The following is a 17,350-nucleotide window of genomic DNA, read 5'->3' on the forward strand; positions in this document are numbered from 1 at the left end:
AAAGAGAGAGAGAGAGAGAGAGAGAGAGAGAGAGAGAGAGAGAGAACGAACACATAGTAAGGAATATCCCAGAGGGGGAAGACACACGAAAGAGGCATAGAGAACAAGGGAAACAAGTGAGCCCGCCAAGTCCCATGGCACCAGCCCCTGCCCTGATTTTGCCAGCACCCTGTCCTGGCTTCCAAGCTGGTTTCTCCCTGGTTGGTTCTCCTGCCCACAGGCCAGGGAGAAAGAAGCAAAGCTAGGGCAGGCCTTGCTGCCCACAGACCCTGCTGCCTGGTTCCTATGGAGAGAGCAGCTAGAAGGGAAAGGGGGAATGCACAGAGAAGAGGGTCAGAAAGAAAACCAGCAGCCTGGAAATGAGGTCACTGGAAAAGAAAAGAGAATCAGGGGAAGCCTTGGGCAAATGCTTGTTGTTGTGTGGATTTCTTTCATTAATGCTGTTCTTTGAATATTCAAGGTTGGTTTCTTCTGGATTCACCAAGTGGCTGACACCTGCTACCCACCCCCTTGCTTGCCTTTATTTCCAAATAGTGAACCATCATAGCCACTTTAAACCCTGACTCGGAACTGAGAGTTCCAAAGACCGTGTTTATGCCTGTGTACCCAATTACAAAGGAAATTGATCTCTTCCCCACATTTAGTGCCGCTGACATGTTCTAAAAATTATTAAATGCTGCATTGCTTTTTAATGAGGCTGCAGGACTACAGTTTTAATAACCACCTGTACAGATAACTGATTGACTCACGTTGGTTCAACTTCAAGTACTTCTTAACATCTGCTTGCTGAAAGCTGCTAAGCTAAGTGGTTACCTCCCCGACGCGTGCCTTAAAAATGGCAATACAGAGACAATCAAAGGGGAATGATTCTAAAATGAAGTCTTGCTCTGCCAATAGAGGATATTATGAAAAGAATAATTATGAAATTTTTAAAATTCTCCACTTGTGCATGTTTTACCACTGACTTCCTGCCACCAGGTGGAGTGAGAGAGCTGTAAAGAGAGATGAAGGTTAATTTATCAAAATTTGTTCTTTGCTTTCATGACCTGGGAGGAGAAGATCATGGTAGTGGATAGAAATCACAGGGTTTTGTTCAAAAGGTGGGCCCCTTGCCCCCAACTCAGGCCAGTCTTTTATCACAGGGCTGTGAAGAAAATTACTCTCTAGTCAAAAGTATGGAGAAATTAGGCTTTTTGAAAAAGTATTATTTGCGGGGGCACGTGGGTGACTCGGTTAAGCATCCACGTCTTCATTTCAGCTCAGGTCATGATCTCACAGTTCATGAGATCGAGCTCTGTATTGATCTCTGTGCTGAACCAGATTCTGCTTATGACTGTCTCTCACCCTCTCTCTGCCCCCTCCCCTGCTCATGTGTGTGCTCTCTCTCCTCTCGCTCCCTCTCTCATAAATAAATAAATAAAGAGTAATATTATAATAGGAATTGAGCTTTTTAAGAATGCAACAGTTAGCACCTATCGTATATACACTAGGTACAATAAATATTTGTTGGATACAGGAGTTAAGGGGTTCACAACTATCGTATCACTTCAACCTTCATAGCAACCCTAAAAAAGACATCATCTTCATCCCCATTTTACAGATGAGACGACTGAGGCACTGGGAGGCTGAGGAACTTGCCCAACATCTCCGAGCAAGTCAAAGGCTAAGCCAACGCTAGAACACAGATTTGTATGACTGCGAAGCTGCATGACAACCGTGTAACTTGGCGTCCAAGCGCTGGGAGGAATCCTAAGCGTCCTTTAGGATCAAAGTCTCTTGTTTTCACTAGAGGAAACTGAGGCCCGGAAATGCTAGGTGATTTGCCCCGGTGAAATAATCAGCGAGCCATGTACAGGACTGACTCTCGGTCTGGTGTTCTAAATCAGGGCTATTCTAAGTCAGCTAAGAATAGTTGTTACATTTTTAAATAGTTGGAAAAAAATCAGAAGAATAATATTTTGTGATACATGAAAGTCACATGAAATTCAAATTTCCGTGCCCATAAATAAAGTTTTACTGGAATGCAGCCAAAGTGATTCATTTGCAGATTGTCCATGGCTGCTTCTGTGCCACCAAAGGCAGAGCTGAGCGGTTGTGACAGAGTCAGCATGGCCCATCAATCCTAAAATACGTCGACCCCTGCTCTAAGTAATCAAATCTTTCCCCGCCTCCACCCCAGGGAGAAAGGAGGTCAGTGGAAACAAACCAGGTTCCACAGAGCAGCAGATTCCTCCTAAAATGGTCACTGTCCTTTTGCCCTTGCTCCTCTTCCATTATTCTCCTTTCAAGTGACAACCAGATAGAAGGGGCCCATTTTCTTGGTGACATGTAAATGTAGATAACTTATCACATGTCTTTTGTTATTGTACTGCTAAAAATGGAATAATTCATTGAGAATCAGAGGTAAAACTCCTGCTGCATCAGCAGGCTTCACTTGCCACAGATGATGTGCAGCCAGTATCTAACACCTTGCTTGGCACTTTGCTGCCAGCCCACAGAGTGCCCCTGCTTGGCACACAGAGTGCCCCCTGGTGGAGTTACAAACAAGAGCTCGAGTAATAATGGCAGCCAACGTTTACAGAGCCAGGGACTGATGGGTTACTGTAAAACTCATCTTTTCCTTGCAACAACCCCATGAGACCGCCATATTTCTATTCCTGCTTCACAGGTGAGGAAATGGAGATTTTAAACCTGGTTGTCACTGAGAAGCTGAGTGACCTTGGGAAGTTACTGTAGTTGGAAGAGTATCTTACAGAAATGCCCTGGATTCCTCACATTTTAGAAAAATTAAAAATGACAAAAGACATCCTGTGCACACCTATTCTCCTTGATGACTTCTCCTCCCAGGGTAAGAAGAAACCACCGCCGAGGGTGTGAGTGTTATTCTCATGATGCCCGTAGGAACCACCGACGCAAGTGGCAGGAAGCCGATGGCTAGGGTCTTCTCCACAGTGCTTCCAAGAAGGGTGTGCAAGCCAGATTTAGAACCAAGTCTAACATATATTCACTGAGGGCGTATGCTAGGTGCTCACACTTTCGCTTTCAACCACGTAAACCCTCAAAAAAGCAACATATATGTTAACCTAAGACAAATGTATGGAATGGAATGTATCCTCTGGCAAGCCAGAATGCCCTACAGTTCTGTACCTGCTCGGAATAGGGCCGTTCTCATAAAGAACAGAATAGAGCCTTTCTCATAAAAAACATCGACACAGACTTAGAAAGATTTGCCTTCCTGGAGTCTACCGCATGGCTTTCAATTCATGTATATTCTAACTTAGGCATGATTTCAGGAATTTTCAAAGGTAATTTTGGCAGTGTGGGACTTTTGTCTGTGATCCTGACCCTGGAGCTCCCATGCTGCCTGAGAAGTGACATCATGGCATCACTGTCTGTGATTCTGTACTTATGTGGGGGGAATGGCCAAGTGGATCTCACTGCTGATCTGTTCCTTGAGCTGTTAGGTTCTCAGAGCTTAGTATCACCACATTTTTCTTGACTTTTAAAAACCCTTTCAGAGCTGAGGATGGAGGAGGCTTTAGACTCAGGTACCGTGGGGAGTTTCCAGAATTCCAGGCCTTGCCACTGGTCTCTTCTCTACAACAGGCTGCAAATTATGTCCCACTGTCTTTGGAACAAAGATTTACCGTGGCACAGTCATCCCCATTGCTATACTGTCTACGCTGTTTCTGTGCTACAACGGGAGAGGTGAGTTACTGCAATAGGGAATACACGGCCCACAAAGCCTCAAGTTTGGCCACTGACATTAAACGTCTGCAGACCTTTGCTCCATACAATCCAAATTTCTGGGGCTGTGGCTGTGGAGGACAAGAACCCGGCCTCATCTTGTACTTCTCCAGCTTGCGGTTCTTGCTTCCCACTTCTGATGCAGCAAGCCGCTGTATTTCCAGGACAGAAAATTCTACCTACTCTTGCTCTCTTTGAATCAACAGTGGCTGATAGTTGGCTCGAGTGCCCCTACTCTCCTTTCCCACAAACTGCAGAAGACGATGACCACGGGGCTCTTTTCCGCTGACCTGGGATACAGTCTCAGCATCTTTCTCGGCCCAGCACTGTGGGCAGCCACTGCCAATAAATAGAAGGTGGCATGAGATGAAAGCTATTTATTTGTCCTGCCTGTTCCAACCCATTCTTGGGCAGTCCTTCCTCCTAGATGGCTCTGCCTCAGGACAGCCTCAAGGTGGCACCCTCTGGGAGAGTCTCAGTCACAGGACACATCTGTTGCCTTTAAGTAGGACAGACAGAATCTACCAGTGTGTCCCCTTCCTGAGCAATGTGTTTTCTCCCTCTTCGGTGGCTGAACAAATGTGACTTTCAAGTGTTATATAAAGAAACTGAGGCACGGAGATACGAACTGACTGATCACTCAGAAGACACCCACAAAGCAGAAGGTGGTGTCGTGATGTGCAGAACTTAGGATGTGTCAGTCCCCAGACCTGTCATGCTCTAAAATCCCTCCTGATTACAAGTGTCCCATGGGAACAACGTGAGGCCCCTGCTTATGAAGCAAGGACCACTGCCTAGACTGAGGTGGGCACCTGACCAAAAGGCATCGGCAGCCCGTGTCCAGGGCAGACTAATCACCTGGATGTGCGTTAGGGGGTGTTTCCTTCCACACACAGCATGATGCTCCTGGGCTCATCTTTGACCACCAATGACACTGCACTGGCAGTGGAGAAACCTCTCTGCCTGGGATTTTTATTTTTTTAAAAAAAATTTTTTTAACGTTTATTCATTTTTGAGACAGAGAGAGACAGAGCATGAATGGGGGACGGTCAGAGAGAGAGGGAGACACAGAATCTGAAACAGGCTCCAGGCTCTGAGCTGTCAGCACAGAGCCCGACGCGGGGCTCGAACTCATGGACCGTGAGATCATGACCTGAGCCGAAGTTGGACGCCCAACTGACTGAGCCACCCAGGCACCCCAACCCGGGATTTTTGAAAGAAGAAAGTTGGTATGTGTAGCCCAGCCCCTTCCTTTGCCTGTCCTTTGGACTGTGCTCTCTCAGGGAGCCCACACTGCCCCTCAGGGTCTGTGGTGCTTGTAACTAGGCGCGTCTGTGACTCAGAGTAAGAACGCTCACTGTCGGCACACGATACGGTTCATCCTTCACCTTCTTCACCAGTCTCTTACTGGGTCACTGTATTTCTCACCAGGGTCCCCAGAGAAGGAAGGATCACCTCAAAGACCCAGCAACATGGACGGGTTGGATGCCTACTTTCCTCAGGGTCAATGAGTGGCTTTCTCTTGTGCAGATGTCCAACATGGTAAAAATTTCAGTAACTCACATGAACCATCTAGGGGTAAGATGAAAATTCAAAAGACCAAGTATAGTTGATTAATGTATGTCTGGAAACTTAAAATATTTGCTCTAAAAAGGCTTTAGCTACCCTAATACTTTAGCTTATATCCTGTGAGACTTGGTGTAATGTTCAAGTGTGGCAAGGTTGAAGCATTCAGAAATGTTTATCGATTTAGACAATGAGAGGATTTAAGCCTTGATGACAGAGCAGGATGGTCTCCACCATGTCCTCTGGTTTAACCTGGTGATGATGAATCAATACTAGGGAGGATACTCAGGAAGATGGTGCTAGTGACCGAAGCGGGGAGAGGTGACAGACACTGACAGCAAGTGAACTCAGTCCCAGGAAGGGTACATCCATGGACAGTGAAGGAAGGGAGGGGACGAGGAGGGGTGAATGGGCACTAGTGAGGCAGAAAGCAAGGTGAGGAGAAAGGTGTGCAGAAAACACGGACCAGGAGAATGGGGACAGGAAGAACAAGGAGAACGGAACCCAGAAAGGAAACGAGATGAACACTCACAGAGAACATCTGACCCCTCCCCCTGGAGCCACATCTCCAAAGACCACAGAACAAACTGAGAAGTGGAGGGAAGGTGTGCTTGGAGAGGCTGGGGGTGGAGGTAGGGAACAGGTCCACCTGGCCTTGCAAGGGAACAGAGAGTGAGAACAGGAGAGAAGATGAAAACTCGGCAGAGAGCGCATGCTGGGAAATGTGCTAAGAGGTCGTGGGATGTTAACTGGCACAGCATCAGCCCCTTGGCCCTGCTGGGCATCCACGTTCCCTCCGCCCAGGATCATGCCATCCCTCGACCAGGGCTCCCTTATTCTCTGATGACTCTGGGGGTCAGCAGCAAACCTAGGGCTCAAATAGCCTGAATGAAAAGTCTTCCCAGCTAGTCGGCCACAGTCAGTCTGCCAACGCTGCCTTTTATGATGGGAGTCAAAGGAATAATTACTGGCCTCCTCTCTTGGTCTCACATCTTAGCATAATGGAAGACTGGCAGAATGGATGGCTGCCAAGTGTGTGGATGCAGCTGAAAGCTGTATGGCTGCCCCTGAACGCTTTCATACTCGAGGCTTCTTTGCCCCTTGAGCAGACTATAGCATCACATGGCAATTTTACGGTGTCTGTGCTAAGAAGGATACTACAGGTGCACTGCCCTGGCTGTGGCTCCAATGTGTCAGTATTTCAGAGAGCAAGAATAAGGCAGTGTCCACAGAGAAGAGCTGCCGGAGCCTTGGTCAAGAAAGTAAAAGAAAACGGGATACGAAGTTGTGGACTTGGAGACGTTTATGTTCTCAACAGCTATAAAAGGACTCTAGGGAATATTAGAGAGATTGATAAGAACAAGCAAGGGAACCACAAGGGACTGTTGTTTTGAAAGATATTTGTCAAAAGAGAAGCAGAATGTTTATGTTGCTGAAACAAACCTTTCTGTATTATACGGAAAAATCAAACTGAACGATTTGACTAAGAAACAGGAGCCAATCTATCAATTATCTAGGCTCATTATTATTTATAGCCTAACGTGTAATCACAATGAGCACCTGAGAGAAAAGCATATTCCTCTTCAGCTTATCTGAGGTATAGAAGTTTGCTGCAGATTTAAATGGGACAATAACAAAAAAATGAAATTAAAAAAAAATTCTCTATAAAGACACTGGAAAGCCCTGATCTAGAATAGTAAAACTACCTGTACAAAACCCAAAGCTTAGGCTAAAACACCTTTGCACACTGGACATACAAAGCTGTTAATAAATGTCTGTACATTTTTCTCAATAGTATCATGGTTTGGGCTAAATTAACCATCTAGTTAACTTTTGTGCCAAGTATATATATTTTTCAGAGACAAAAAAAAAAATAAACACGTCAGGTTATTTGTCCTTTATTTATGCCAGAAACAACTGTGTAAAAAAACTAAATTCCCCCATCAAAATGTGATTGTCTGATTTACCAAGGAGTCTTTTAAATAAAAATAATCCTGTGTCTCAGCTGGTGAGTTCTGTTGCAATAAGGCAAGTAAATATATGTAATTATGAAGTTACCATTTTCAAAGAGGTGAGTAATCTTTTCCTTATCCACTGGTAAAACAACTTGTACTTATTACACAGCTGAGAACAAAGATTTGTCCACAAAATCCCACTAAATCAAGCCTGATTTGATTAAAACTTTCCTCATCAAGACATTTCTATTACATTGTATGTGGCAATAGAGTCTTGAAAACGTGGGTCATAAATCAGTGAGAATTATGGCAAGGATCTTGGATCTTCCAAATGGCCACATAACAACTAAGACAGACTACCTTCTTTATTTACAAGAAGTAGACACTTATAATAAAATCTGCCATCGGCTTTTGAAATGCCTGTTTTCTTGGTCATTAAAAATCTGACATTTATTTAGACTATATAGCTATATGTCAGAGTATCTGAAACTTAGCAAGTTAACAAATGTTAGCAATAATAATTATTTATTATTGCAATTCAGACTCCAGTAAAATTTTTCTACCACACTTAGTTTTTTATGGGTCGCTAAGTTTTATCACAGATGCTGGGATGACGGACATCTTTTCCCATCTCCCTTTGACTAGCTACATGATGGTGTGCATTCGGGGAATGTGAACCAATCGGAGTATTAACACGAATAAATACAATTAAAAAATTCATCAGTTAAAATAAAAGTATAGTGTGATATCAAGTTAAATAGCAACTACACTAAAATTCTCCACAATGTTCCTGCCTCTTCGTACCACTTTATCTTGCTTGCTGTGTCAGGACAGATGAAGAGCTGCTTAATTAAGAAAAAAAGAAGGATCCGTATCATAGTCTAAGGTTGGGTAAAATATAACCAAACGCAGAGATTTGTGGGAGGAACAGATTTTGGGTTCCAACCTAGAGAAAGCTAATGGAAAATTTATATTAAGTATAAGAGAAATTCCTCAAAAGGTCCCAGAGTTAGCCACTGTTTCCTCTTGGAAGCAAGTTTTCTGTAAGCAAGACTTTCTGTAATAGGAGAGTTTTGTTTGGGTTGGTTTTTCCTTTTAACTTGGCTGTACTGTAGGAGACCAATTTCTTTCTTTCTTTCTTTCTTTCTTTCTTTCTTTCTTTCTTTCTTTCTTTTCTTTCATGTTTATTTATTTATTTATTTTTCAATATATGAAGTTTATTCTCAAATTGGTTTCCATACAACACCCAGTGCTCATCCCAAAAGGTGCCCTCCTCAATACCCATCACCCACCCTCCCCTCCCTCCCACCCCCCATCAACCCTCAGTTTGTTCTGTTGTTAAGAGTCTCTTATGCTTTGGCTCTCTTCCACTATAACCTTTTTTTTTTTTTCCTTCCCCTCCCCCATGGGTTTCTGTTAAGTTTCTCAGGATCCACATAAGAGTGAAACCATATGGTATCTGCCTTTCTCTGTATGGCTTATTTCACTTAGCATAACACTCTCCAGTTCCATCCACGTTGCTACAAAGGGCCATACTTCCTTCTTTCTCATTGCCACGTAGTACTCCATTGTGTATATAAACCACATTTTTTTTATCCATTCATCAGTGGATGGACATTTAGGCTCTTTCCATAATTTGGCTATTGTTGAGAGTGCTGCTATAAACATTGGGGTACAAGTGCCCCTATGCATCAGTACTCCTGTATCCCTTGGGTAAATTCCTAGCAGTGCTATTGCTGGGTCATAGGGTAGGTCTATTTTTAATTTTCTGAGGAACCTCCACACTGCTTTCCAGAGCGGCTGCACCAATTTGCATTCCCACCAACAGTGCAAGAGGGTTCCCGTTTCTCCACATCCTCTCCAGCATCTATCGTCTCCTGATTTGTTCATTTTGGCCACTCTGACTGGCGTGAGGTGATATCTCAGTGTGGTTTTGATTTGTATTTCACTGATGAGGAGCGACGTTGAGCATCTTTTCATGTGCCTGTTGGCCATCCGGATGTCTTCTTTAGAGAAGTGTCTATTCATGTTTTCTGCCCATTTCTTTACTGGGTAATTTGTTTTTTGGGTGTGGAGTTTGGTGAGCTCTTTATAGATTTTGGATACTAGCCCTTTGTCTGATATGTCATTTGCAAATATCTTTTCCCATTCTGTCCGTTGCCTTTTAGTTTTGTTGGTTGTTTCCTTTGCTGTGCAGAAGCTTTTTATCTTCATAAGGTCCCAGTAGTTCATTTTTGCTTTTAATTCCCTTGCCTTTGGGGATGTGTCAAGTAAGAGATTGCTACAGCTGAGGTCAGAGAGATCTTTTCCTGCTTTCTCCTCTAGGGTTTTGATGGTTTCCTGTCTCACATTCAGGTCCTTTATCCATTTTGAGTTTATTTTTGTGAATGCTGTGAGAAAGTGGTCTAGTTTCAATCTTCTGCATGTTCCTGTCCAGTTCTCCCAGCACCATTTGTTAAAGAGACTGTCTCTTTTCCATTGGATATTCTTTCCTGCTTTGTCAAAGATTAGTTGGCCATACGTTTGTGGGTCTAGTTATGGGGTTTCTATTCTATTCCATTGGTCTATGTGTCTGTTTTTGTGCCAATACCATGCTGTCTTGATGATAACAGCTTTGTAGTAGAGGCTAAAGGCTGGGATTGTGATGCCTCCTGCTTTGGTCTTCTTCTTCAAAATTACTTTGGCTATTCGGGGCCTTTTGTGGATCCATATGAATTTTAAGATTGCTTGTTCTAGTTTCGAGAAGAATGCTGGTGCAATTTTGATTGGGATTACACTGAATGTATAGATAGCTTTGGGTAGTATTGACATTTTGACAGTATTTATTCTTCCAATACATGAGCACAGAATGTTTTTCCATTTCTTTTTATCTTCTTCAATTTCCTTCATAAGCTTTCTATAGTTTTCAGCATACAGATCTTTTACATCTTTGGTTAGGTTTATTCCTAGGTATTTTATGCTTCTTGGTGCAATTGTGAATGGGATCAGTTTCTTTATTTGTCTTTCTGTTGCTTCATTATTAGTGTATAAGAATGCAACTGATTTCTGTACATTGATTTTGTATCCTGCAACTTAGCTAAATTCATGTATCAGTTCTAGCAGACTTCTGGTGGAGTCTATCAGATTTTCCGTGTATAATATCATGTCATCTGCAAAAAGTGAAACATTAACTTCATCTTTGCCAATTCTGATGCCTTTGATTTCCTTTTGTTGTCTGATTGCTGATGCTAGAACTTCCAACACTATGTTAAAACAACAGCGGTGAGAGTGGACATCCCTGTCGTATTCCTGATCTCAGGGAAAAAGCTCTCAGTTTTTCCCGATTGAGGATGATGTTAGCTGTGGGCTTTTCATAAATGGCTTTTATGATGTTGAAGTACGTTCCTTCTATTCCGACTTTTTCGGGAGTTTTTATTAAGAAAGGTTGCTGAATTTTGTCAAAGGCCTTTTCTGCATCGATTGACAGGATCATATGGTTCTTATCTTTTCTTTTATTAATGTGATGTTTCACGTTGATTGATTTGTGAATGTTGAACCAGCCCTGCATCCCAGGAATGAATCCCACTTGATCATGGTGAATAATTCTTTTTATATGCTGTTGAATTCGATTTGCTAGTATCTTATTGAGGATTTTTGCATCCATATTCATCAGGGATATTGGCCTGTAGTTCTCTTTTTTTACTGGGTCTCTCTCTGGTTTAGGAATCAAAGTAATATTGGCTTCACAGAATGAGTCTGGAAGTTTTCCTTCCCTTTCTATTTCTTGGAATAGCTTGAGAAGGATAGGTATTATCTCTGCTTTAAACGTCTGGTAGAACTCCCCTGGGAAGCCATCTGGTCCTGGACTCTAATTTGTTGGGAGATTTTTGATGACTGATTCAATTTCTTCGCTGGTTATGGGTCTGTTCAAGCTTTCTATTTCCTCCTGATTGAGTTTTGGAAGTGTGTGGGTGTTTAGGAATTTGTCCATTTCTTCCAGGTTGTCCAGTTTGTTGGCATATAATTTTTCATAGTATTCCCTGATAATTGCTTGTATCTCTGAGGGATTGGTTGTAATAATTCCATTTTCATTCATGATTTTACCTATTTGGGTCATCTCCCTTTTCTTTTTGAGAAGCCTGGCTAGAGGTTTATCAATTTTGTTTATTTTTTCAAAAAAAGAACTCTTGGTTTCATTGATCTGCTCTACAGTTTTTTTAGACTCTATATTGTTTATTTCTGCTCTGATCTTTATTATTTCTCTTCTTCTGCTGTATTTAGGTTGTCTTCGCTGTTCTGCTTCTATTTCCTTTAGGTGTGCTGTTAGATTTTGTATTTGGGATTTTTCTTGTTCCTTGAGATAGGCCTGGATTGCAATGTATTTTCCTCTCAGGACTGCCTTTGCTGCGTCCCAAAGCATTTGGATTGTTGTATTTTCATTTTCATTTGTTTCCATATATTTTTTAATTTCTTCTCTAATTGCCTGGTTGACCCATTCATTCTTTAGTAGGGTGTTCTTTAACCTCCATGCTTTTGGAGGTTTTCCAGACTTTTTCCTGTGGTTGATTTCAACCTTCATAGCATTGTGGTCTGAAAGTATGCATGGTATGATTTCAATTTTGTATATTTATGAAGGGCTGTTTTGTGACCCAGTATGTGATCTATCTTGGAGAATGTACCATGTGCACTCGAGAAGAAAGTATATTCTGTTGCTTTGGGATGCAGAGTTCTAAATATATCTGTCAAGTCCATCTGATCCAATGTATCATTCAGGGCCCTTGTTTCTTTATTGACCGTATGTCTAGATGATCTATCCATTTCTGTAAGTGGAGTGTTAAAGTCCCCTGCAATGACCACATTCTTATCAATAAGGTTGCTTATGTTGTGAGTAACTGTTTTATATATTTGGGGGCTCCTGTATTCGGCGCATAGACATTTATAATTGTTAGCTATTCCTGATGGATAGACCCTGTGATTGTTATATAATGCCCTTCTTCATCTCTTGTTACAGCCTTTAATTTAAAGTCTAGTTTGTCTGATATAAGTATGGCTACTCCAGCTTTCTTTTGACTTCCAGTGGCATGATAAATAGTTCTCCATCCCCTCACTCTCAATCTGAAGGTGCCCTCAGGTCTAAAATGAGTCTCTTGTAGACAGCAAATAGATGGGTCTTGTTTTTTTATCCATTCTGATACCCTATGTCTTTTGGTTGGCACATTTAGTCCATTTACATTCAGTGTTATAGAAAGATATGGGTTTAGAGTCATTGTGATGTCCGTAGGTTTCATGCTTATAGCGATGTCTCTGGTACTTTGTCTCACAGGATCCCCCTTAGGATCTCTTGCAGGGCTGGTTTAGTGGTGATGAATTCCTTCAGTCTTTGTTTCTTTGGGAAGACCTTTATCTCTCCTTCTATTCTAAATGACAGACTTGCTGGATAAAGGATTCTTGGCTGCATATTTTTTCTGTTCATCACATTGAAGATCTCCTGCCATTCCTTTCTGGCCTGCCAAGTTTCAGTAGAGAGATCGGTCACGAGTCTTATAGGTCTCCCTTTATATGTTAGAGCACGTTTATCTCTAGCTGCTTTCAGAATTTTCTCTTTATCCTTGTATTTTGCCAGTTTCACTGATATGTCGTGCAGAAGATCGATTCAAGTTACGTCTGAAGGGAGTTCTCTGTGCCTCTTGGATTTCAATGCCTTTTTCCTTCCCCAGATCTGGGAAGTTCTCAGCTATTATTTCTTCAAGTACACCTTCAGCACCTTTCCCTCTCTCTTCCTCCTCTGGAATACCAATTATGCGTATATTATTTCTCTTTAGTGTATCACTTAGTTCTCTAATTTTCCCCTCATACTCCTGGATTTTTTAATCTCTCTTTTTCTCAGCTTCTTCTTTTTCCATAATTTTATCTTCTAGTTCACCTATTCTCTCCTCTGCCTCTTCAATCCGAGCCATAGTTGTGTCCATTTTATTTTGCAGCTCATTGATAGCATTTTTTAGCTCCTCCTGGCTGTTCCTTAGTCCCTTGATCTCTGTAGCAAGACATTCTCTGCTGTCCTTTATACTGTTTTCAAGCCCAGCGATTAATTTTATGACTATTATTCTAAATTCACTTTCTGGTATATTGTTTAAGTCATTTTTGATCAGTTCGTTAGCTGTTGTTATTTCCTGGACGTTTTTCTGAGGGGAATTCTTCCGTTTCGTCATTTTGGATAGTCCCTGGAGTGGTGCGGGACTGCGGGGCACTTCCCCTGTGCTGTCTTGAATAACTTGCGTTGGTGGGCGGGGCCACAGTCATACCTGATGTCTGCCTCCAGCCCACTGCTGAGGCCACAGTCAGACTGGTGTGTGCCTTCTCTTCCCCTCTCCTAGGGGCGGGATTCACTGTGGGGTGGCGTGGCCCGTCTGGGCTACCAGGCTTGTGGTGCTGGGAATCTGGCGTATTAGCTGGGGTGGATCAGCAAAGTGCACAGGGGCGGGAGGGGCAGGCTCAGCTCACTTTTCCTTCGGAGATCCGCTTCGGGAGGGGCCCTGTGGCACCGGGAGGGAGTCAGACCCACTGGGGGGATGGATCCGCAGAGGCACAGCGTTGGGTGTTTGCTTGGAGCGAGCAAGTTCCCTGGCAGGAACTGGTTCCCTTTGGGATTTTGGCTGGGGGTTGGGCGAGGGAGATGGCGCTGGCGAGCGCCTTTGTTTCCCGCCAAGCTGAGCTCTGTCATCCGGCACTCAACAACTCTCCCTCCCGTTGTCTTCCAGCCCTCCCGTTCTCTGAGTAGAGCTGTTAGCTTATAACCTTCCAGATGTCAAGTCCCTCTTGCTGTTGGAACACACTCCGTCCGGCCCCTCCGCTTTTGCAAGGCAGACTCGGGGGCTCTGCTTGGCCGGCGGGCCGCCCCTCCGCCCCAGCTCCCTCCCGCCAGTCCGTGGAGCGCGCACCGCCTCGCCGCCCTTCCTACCCTCTTCCGTGGGCTTCTCGTCTGCGCTTGGCTCTGGAGACTCCATTCTGCTAGTCTTCTGGCGGTTTTCTGGGTTATTTAGGCAGGTGTAGGTGGAATCTAAGTAATCAGCAGGACGCGCAGTGAGCCCAGCATCCTCCTATGCTGCCATCTTCCCAGGATCCTCCAATGTTTATTTATTTTTGAGAGAGAGCAAGAGAGAGAGCACAAGCAGGGAAGGGGCAGAGAGAAATGGAGACACAGAATCCAAAGCAGGCTCCAGGCTCTGAGCTGTCAGGAGAGACTGACGCGGGGCTCAAACTCACGAAGTGTGAGATCATGACCTGAGCTGAAGTCAGACGCTTAACTGAGTCACCCAGGTGCCCCTGCAGGAGACCAATTTCTCATGCAGCCAGATCTGAGCGTGGTTTACTGGAGGACTTCAACATGGGTTGACTTGCCCATTTTTCTATGACATTTCTCCTTGGGTCATTCTCCGTATTCCTTCATGTCTACCTCGAAACGTGCTCCATCTGACACTGTACAGGGTCATCTCAACCAAGGATGACAATACCCCTGTGCCACATCTGCCTCCGTTCTCACTGGTTTCCACTTCGGACTTTCCCAGGTCGGTCAACCATGCCTCCATGGTTGCCACCATTCTCAGTCACTATTTAAAACCCAAGTTTCCTTTTTATCCCCTCTCATTTCACTTTTCCTTCCTTCCTTCCTTCCTTCCTTCCTTCCTTCCTTCCTCCCTCCCTCCCTCCCTCCCTCTCTCCCTCCCTTCTTTCCTTCCTTCCTTCCTTCCTTTCTCTCTCTCTTTCTCTCTTTTCCTTCCTTCCTTCCTTCCTTCCTTTCAAGTAGGCTCCTTGCCCAGCATAGAACCCAGAGTGGGTCTTGAATTTATGCCCCTGAGATCAAGACCCAAGCTGAGATCAAGAGTCAGACACCTAACCAACTAAGTCACCCAGGCACCCCCTCAGTTCCACTTCTATCTCTGACATTGTCTACTCTACTTTTACCTCTATGTGACAATCCTGCTTGGGTTTTAGATACTACCTAATGTTGTAGACTCTAGCTATTGACATGATTTTTCCACTTTTTTTTTAATGTTTATTTATTTTTAAGAGAGAGAGAGAAAGAGAGAGAGAGAGAGAGAGCATGAGTGGGGAAGGGGCAGAGAGAGAGGGATACACAGAATCTGAAGGAGGCTCCAGGCTCTGAGTTGTCAGCACAGAGCCTGACGTGGGGCTCAAACTCATGAACTGTGAGATCATGACATGAGCGGAAGTCGGACACTTGATCAACGGAGCCACCCTGGCGCCCCACCCCACTTTGTTTTTTTAGCCATGACATATTGCTGCAAAGCCATTCCTCTCTCCAGGACAGCCTCCTGATCTATCCAGGTCCTAGGCTGCAGGTTTTACCACTATTATGGTCCCAGTAGCAGCTGCCAAGTATGGAACAGATCTGATGAGTTGCTCCTGATCCTTTACCAAATTCCCTCCCCCTTCCTTTCCAGGGATTCAAGTCTTATTTCAACTTATGCTCAACTTGGAAAGTCTGCTTTTATGCTATTTCTCTGCTGACTCACATCTCTAAATGTGCTATAATTATAGTAGTCAATGTTGAGTAAGCTTAAAGAAAGGAGTATGCCAAAGAAAGTGGGCTGAGATACACAGGCACTCAGCTTAACGGACACATATTTTACAGAAGTCTACATTCCTTTCACATAAAGAGAACTGGCTTGGTTTTTATTTATAGTTCTTTTTTATGGGGACTTTATGGGTAAAACCATCACCAATATTCTGCATTTTGTTATCTATGAATAGTGAGGAGAGCTCGGTTAAAGTAGAATTCTTCATCTTTCTCTTATTTATTATGTAGGACGAACACAATTTGGGGACAGGTTTGCTCTTGGTGTGGGGCTGCTGGTTTTCAAGAAATCACATATGGTAAAATATCGCTGTCCTTGGTACAAACCATGTTGAGCGTGAGAGGCATTTTTCACACGAGAGACTAATTCCTACAAGAGGAAGAAAAGAACACCAGCTAGGACTCCAGAAATGTCAAAATCTTGCCTGCTTTTCTCTCTTGATAAAAGGCCCTCGATGCTTATTATGGGATAGGGGGCATCACAGTGAAGAAGAGTAGTCACAAAGAAGGTCACCATGGATATTTTTAGCCTATGTAAATTTGGGGGACAGTATGCTTTTTGAGTTCACCTTGAATCATCACATACGATTCTCCATGATACAGTGGGCGTTGCAAGGTATCAGTATTTGCAAAGATTCCACTGGCCAAGCTGATGGCTCTCTGGGATGCCCCAATAGCTACTGCTACTAAGATAGAAGCAGAGTCTATTGGGGCAAACACCTGTTAACATTTTGTATATATTATCTGTACTGTTAATTTTTTCTTTTTTCTCTTTGTTGTATTTTTGCTTATCTAGTAACTGACAGAGTTTTTTTACACTTCTATACATCCTAATGTCTAAAGCGCAATGACCTGCACATAGTATTTATTAATTAATCAATTAAAAAAACACGAGCATATATTTTGGAAGCACCATAACTTAAAAGATGCACATCTGATTGTCTAACAAACAGAAACTTCCAGCTTCTTCCTAGGAGCTCAGATAGACGTCTGATAACAGCCAACAAAGACTATTGGGGAGAAAATGCTGGAAGTGATACTTTTCATATTTTAGCATGTGTATTAATCAGATACACACAATAAGGATATGTTAAAGGATGGGGATCATTTAATACTTCTGGAACAATAGTGCAGGGTGAAAATAAAAGAAGGGCTCCTTCAGAAAAAAAGTAAACAGTAAAGTGGAGTAACCTTCATTTCTATGAATGTACTCGTGACTAATAATTAGGGGCCTCTGCTGACCACACAGGCATGGTGAGCATCACTAGAAAGAATGAGCCCACCCTAGTATACACTCATTTCTAGTCATTTCCAAGGAACAGACATGAGTCTAATCTGCTTGTAGAGACTTGTTCCCCTTTAAAAACACAAGGAGAGCTAACTTTTAGAACCTGAGGGTCAGTGGTCACTCGAACCCTGAAAACAGTGTGACATCAACATTTTAACCAGAATTATACCGACACTGACGCACCCACTAACTTCTTGGTCAATTTTCTTTTCACTGCAG

The 17,350-nt window shown here is 43.3% G+C and overlaps 1 protein-coding gene across 12 annotated transcripts in view; it reads right to left on the reverse strand.

Moving 5' to 3' along the window:
• Positions 1-17,350, reverse strand: part of SUCLG2 (succinate-CoA ligase GDP-forming subunit beta) — a 326,281-nt gene that overhangs the window by 59,265 nt on the left and 249,666 nt on the right. Inside the window, exon 11 of one of the 12 annotated variants that reach the window (XM_049642682.1) lies at positions 10,386-16,213. The exons of the other annotated variants lie outside the window; for them this stretch is intronic. Coding sequence (XP_049498639.1) covers positions 16,134-16,213 — 80 coding nt within the window. The 3' untranslated portion in view covers positions 10,386-16,133. Of the gene's footprint in view, positions 1-10,385; positions 16,214-17,350 lie in introns of those variants that run through there. 12 annotated transcript variants of the gene reach the window in all.

The sequence above is a fragment of the Panthera uncia genome, chromosome A2, assembly GCF_023721935.1.
Source record: "Panthera uncia isolate 11264 chromosome A2, Puncia_PCG_1.0, whole genome shotgun sequence".
Taxonomy (NCBI): Eukaryota; Metazoa; Chordata; class Mammalia; order Carnivora; family Felidae; genus Panthera; species Panthera uncia.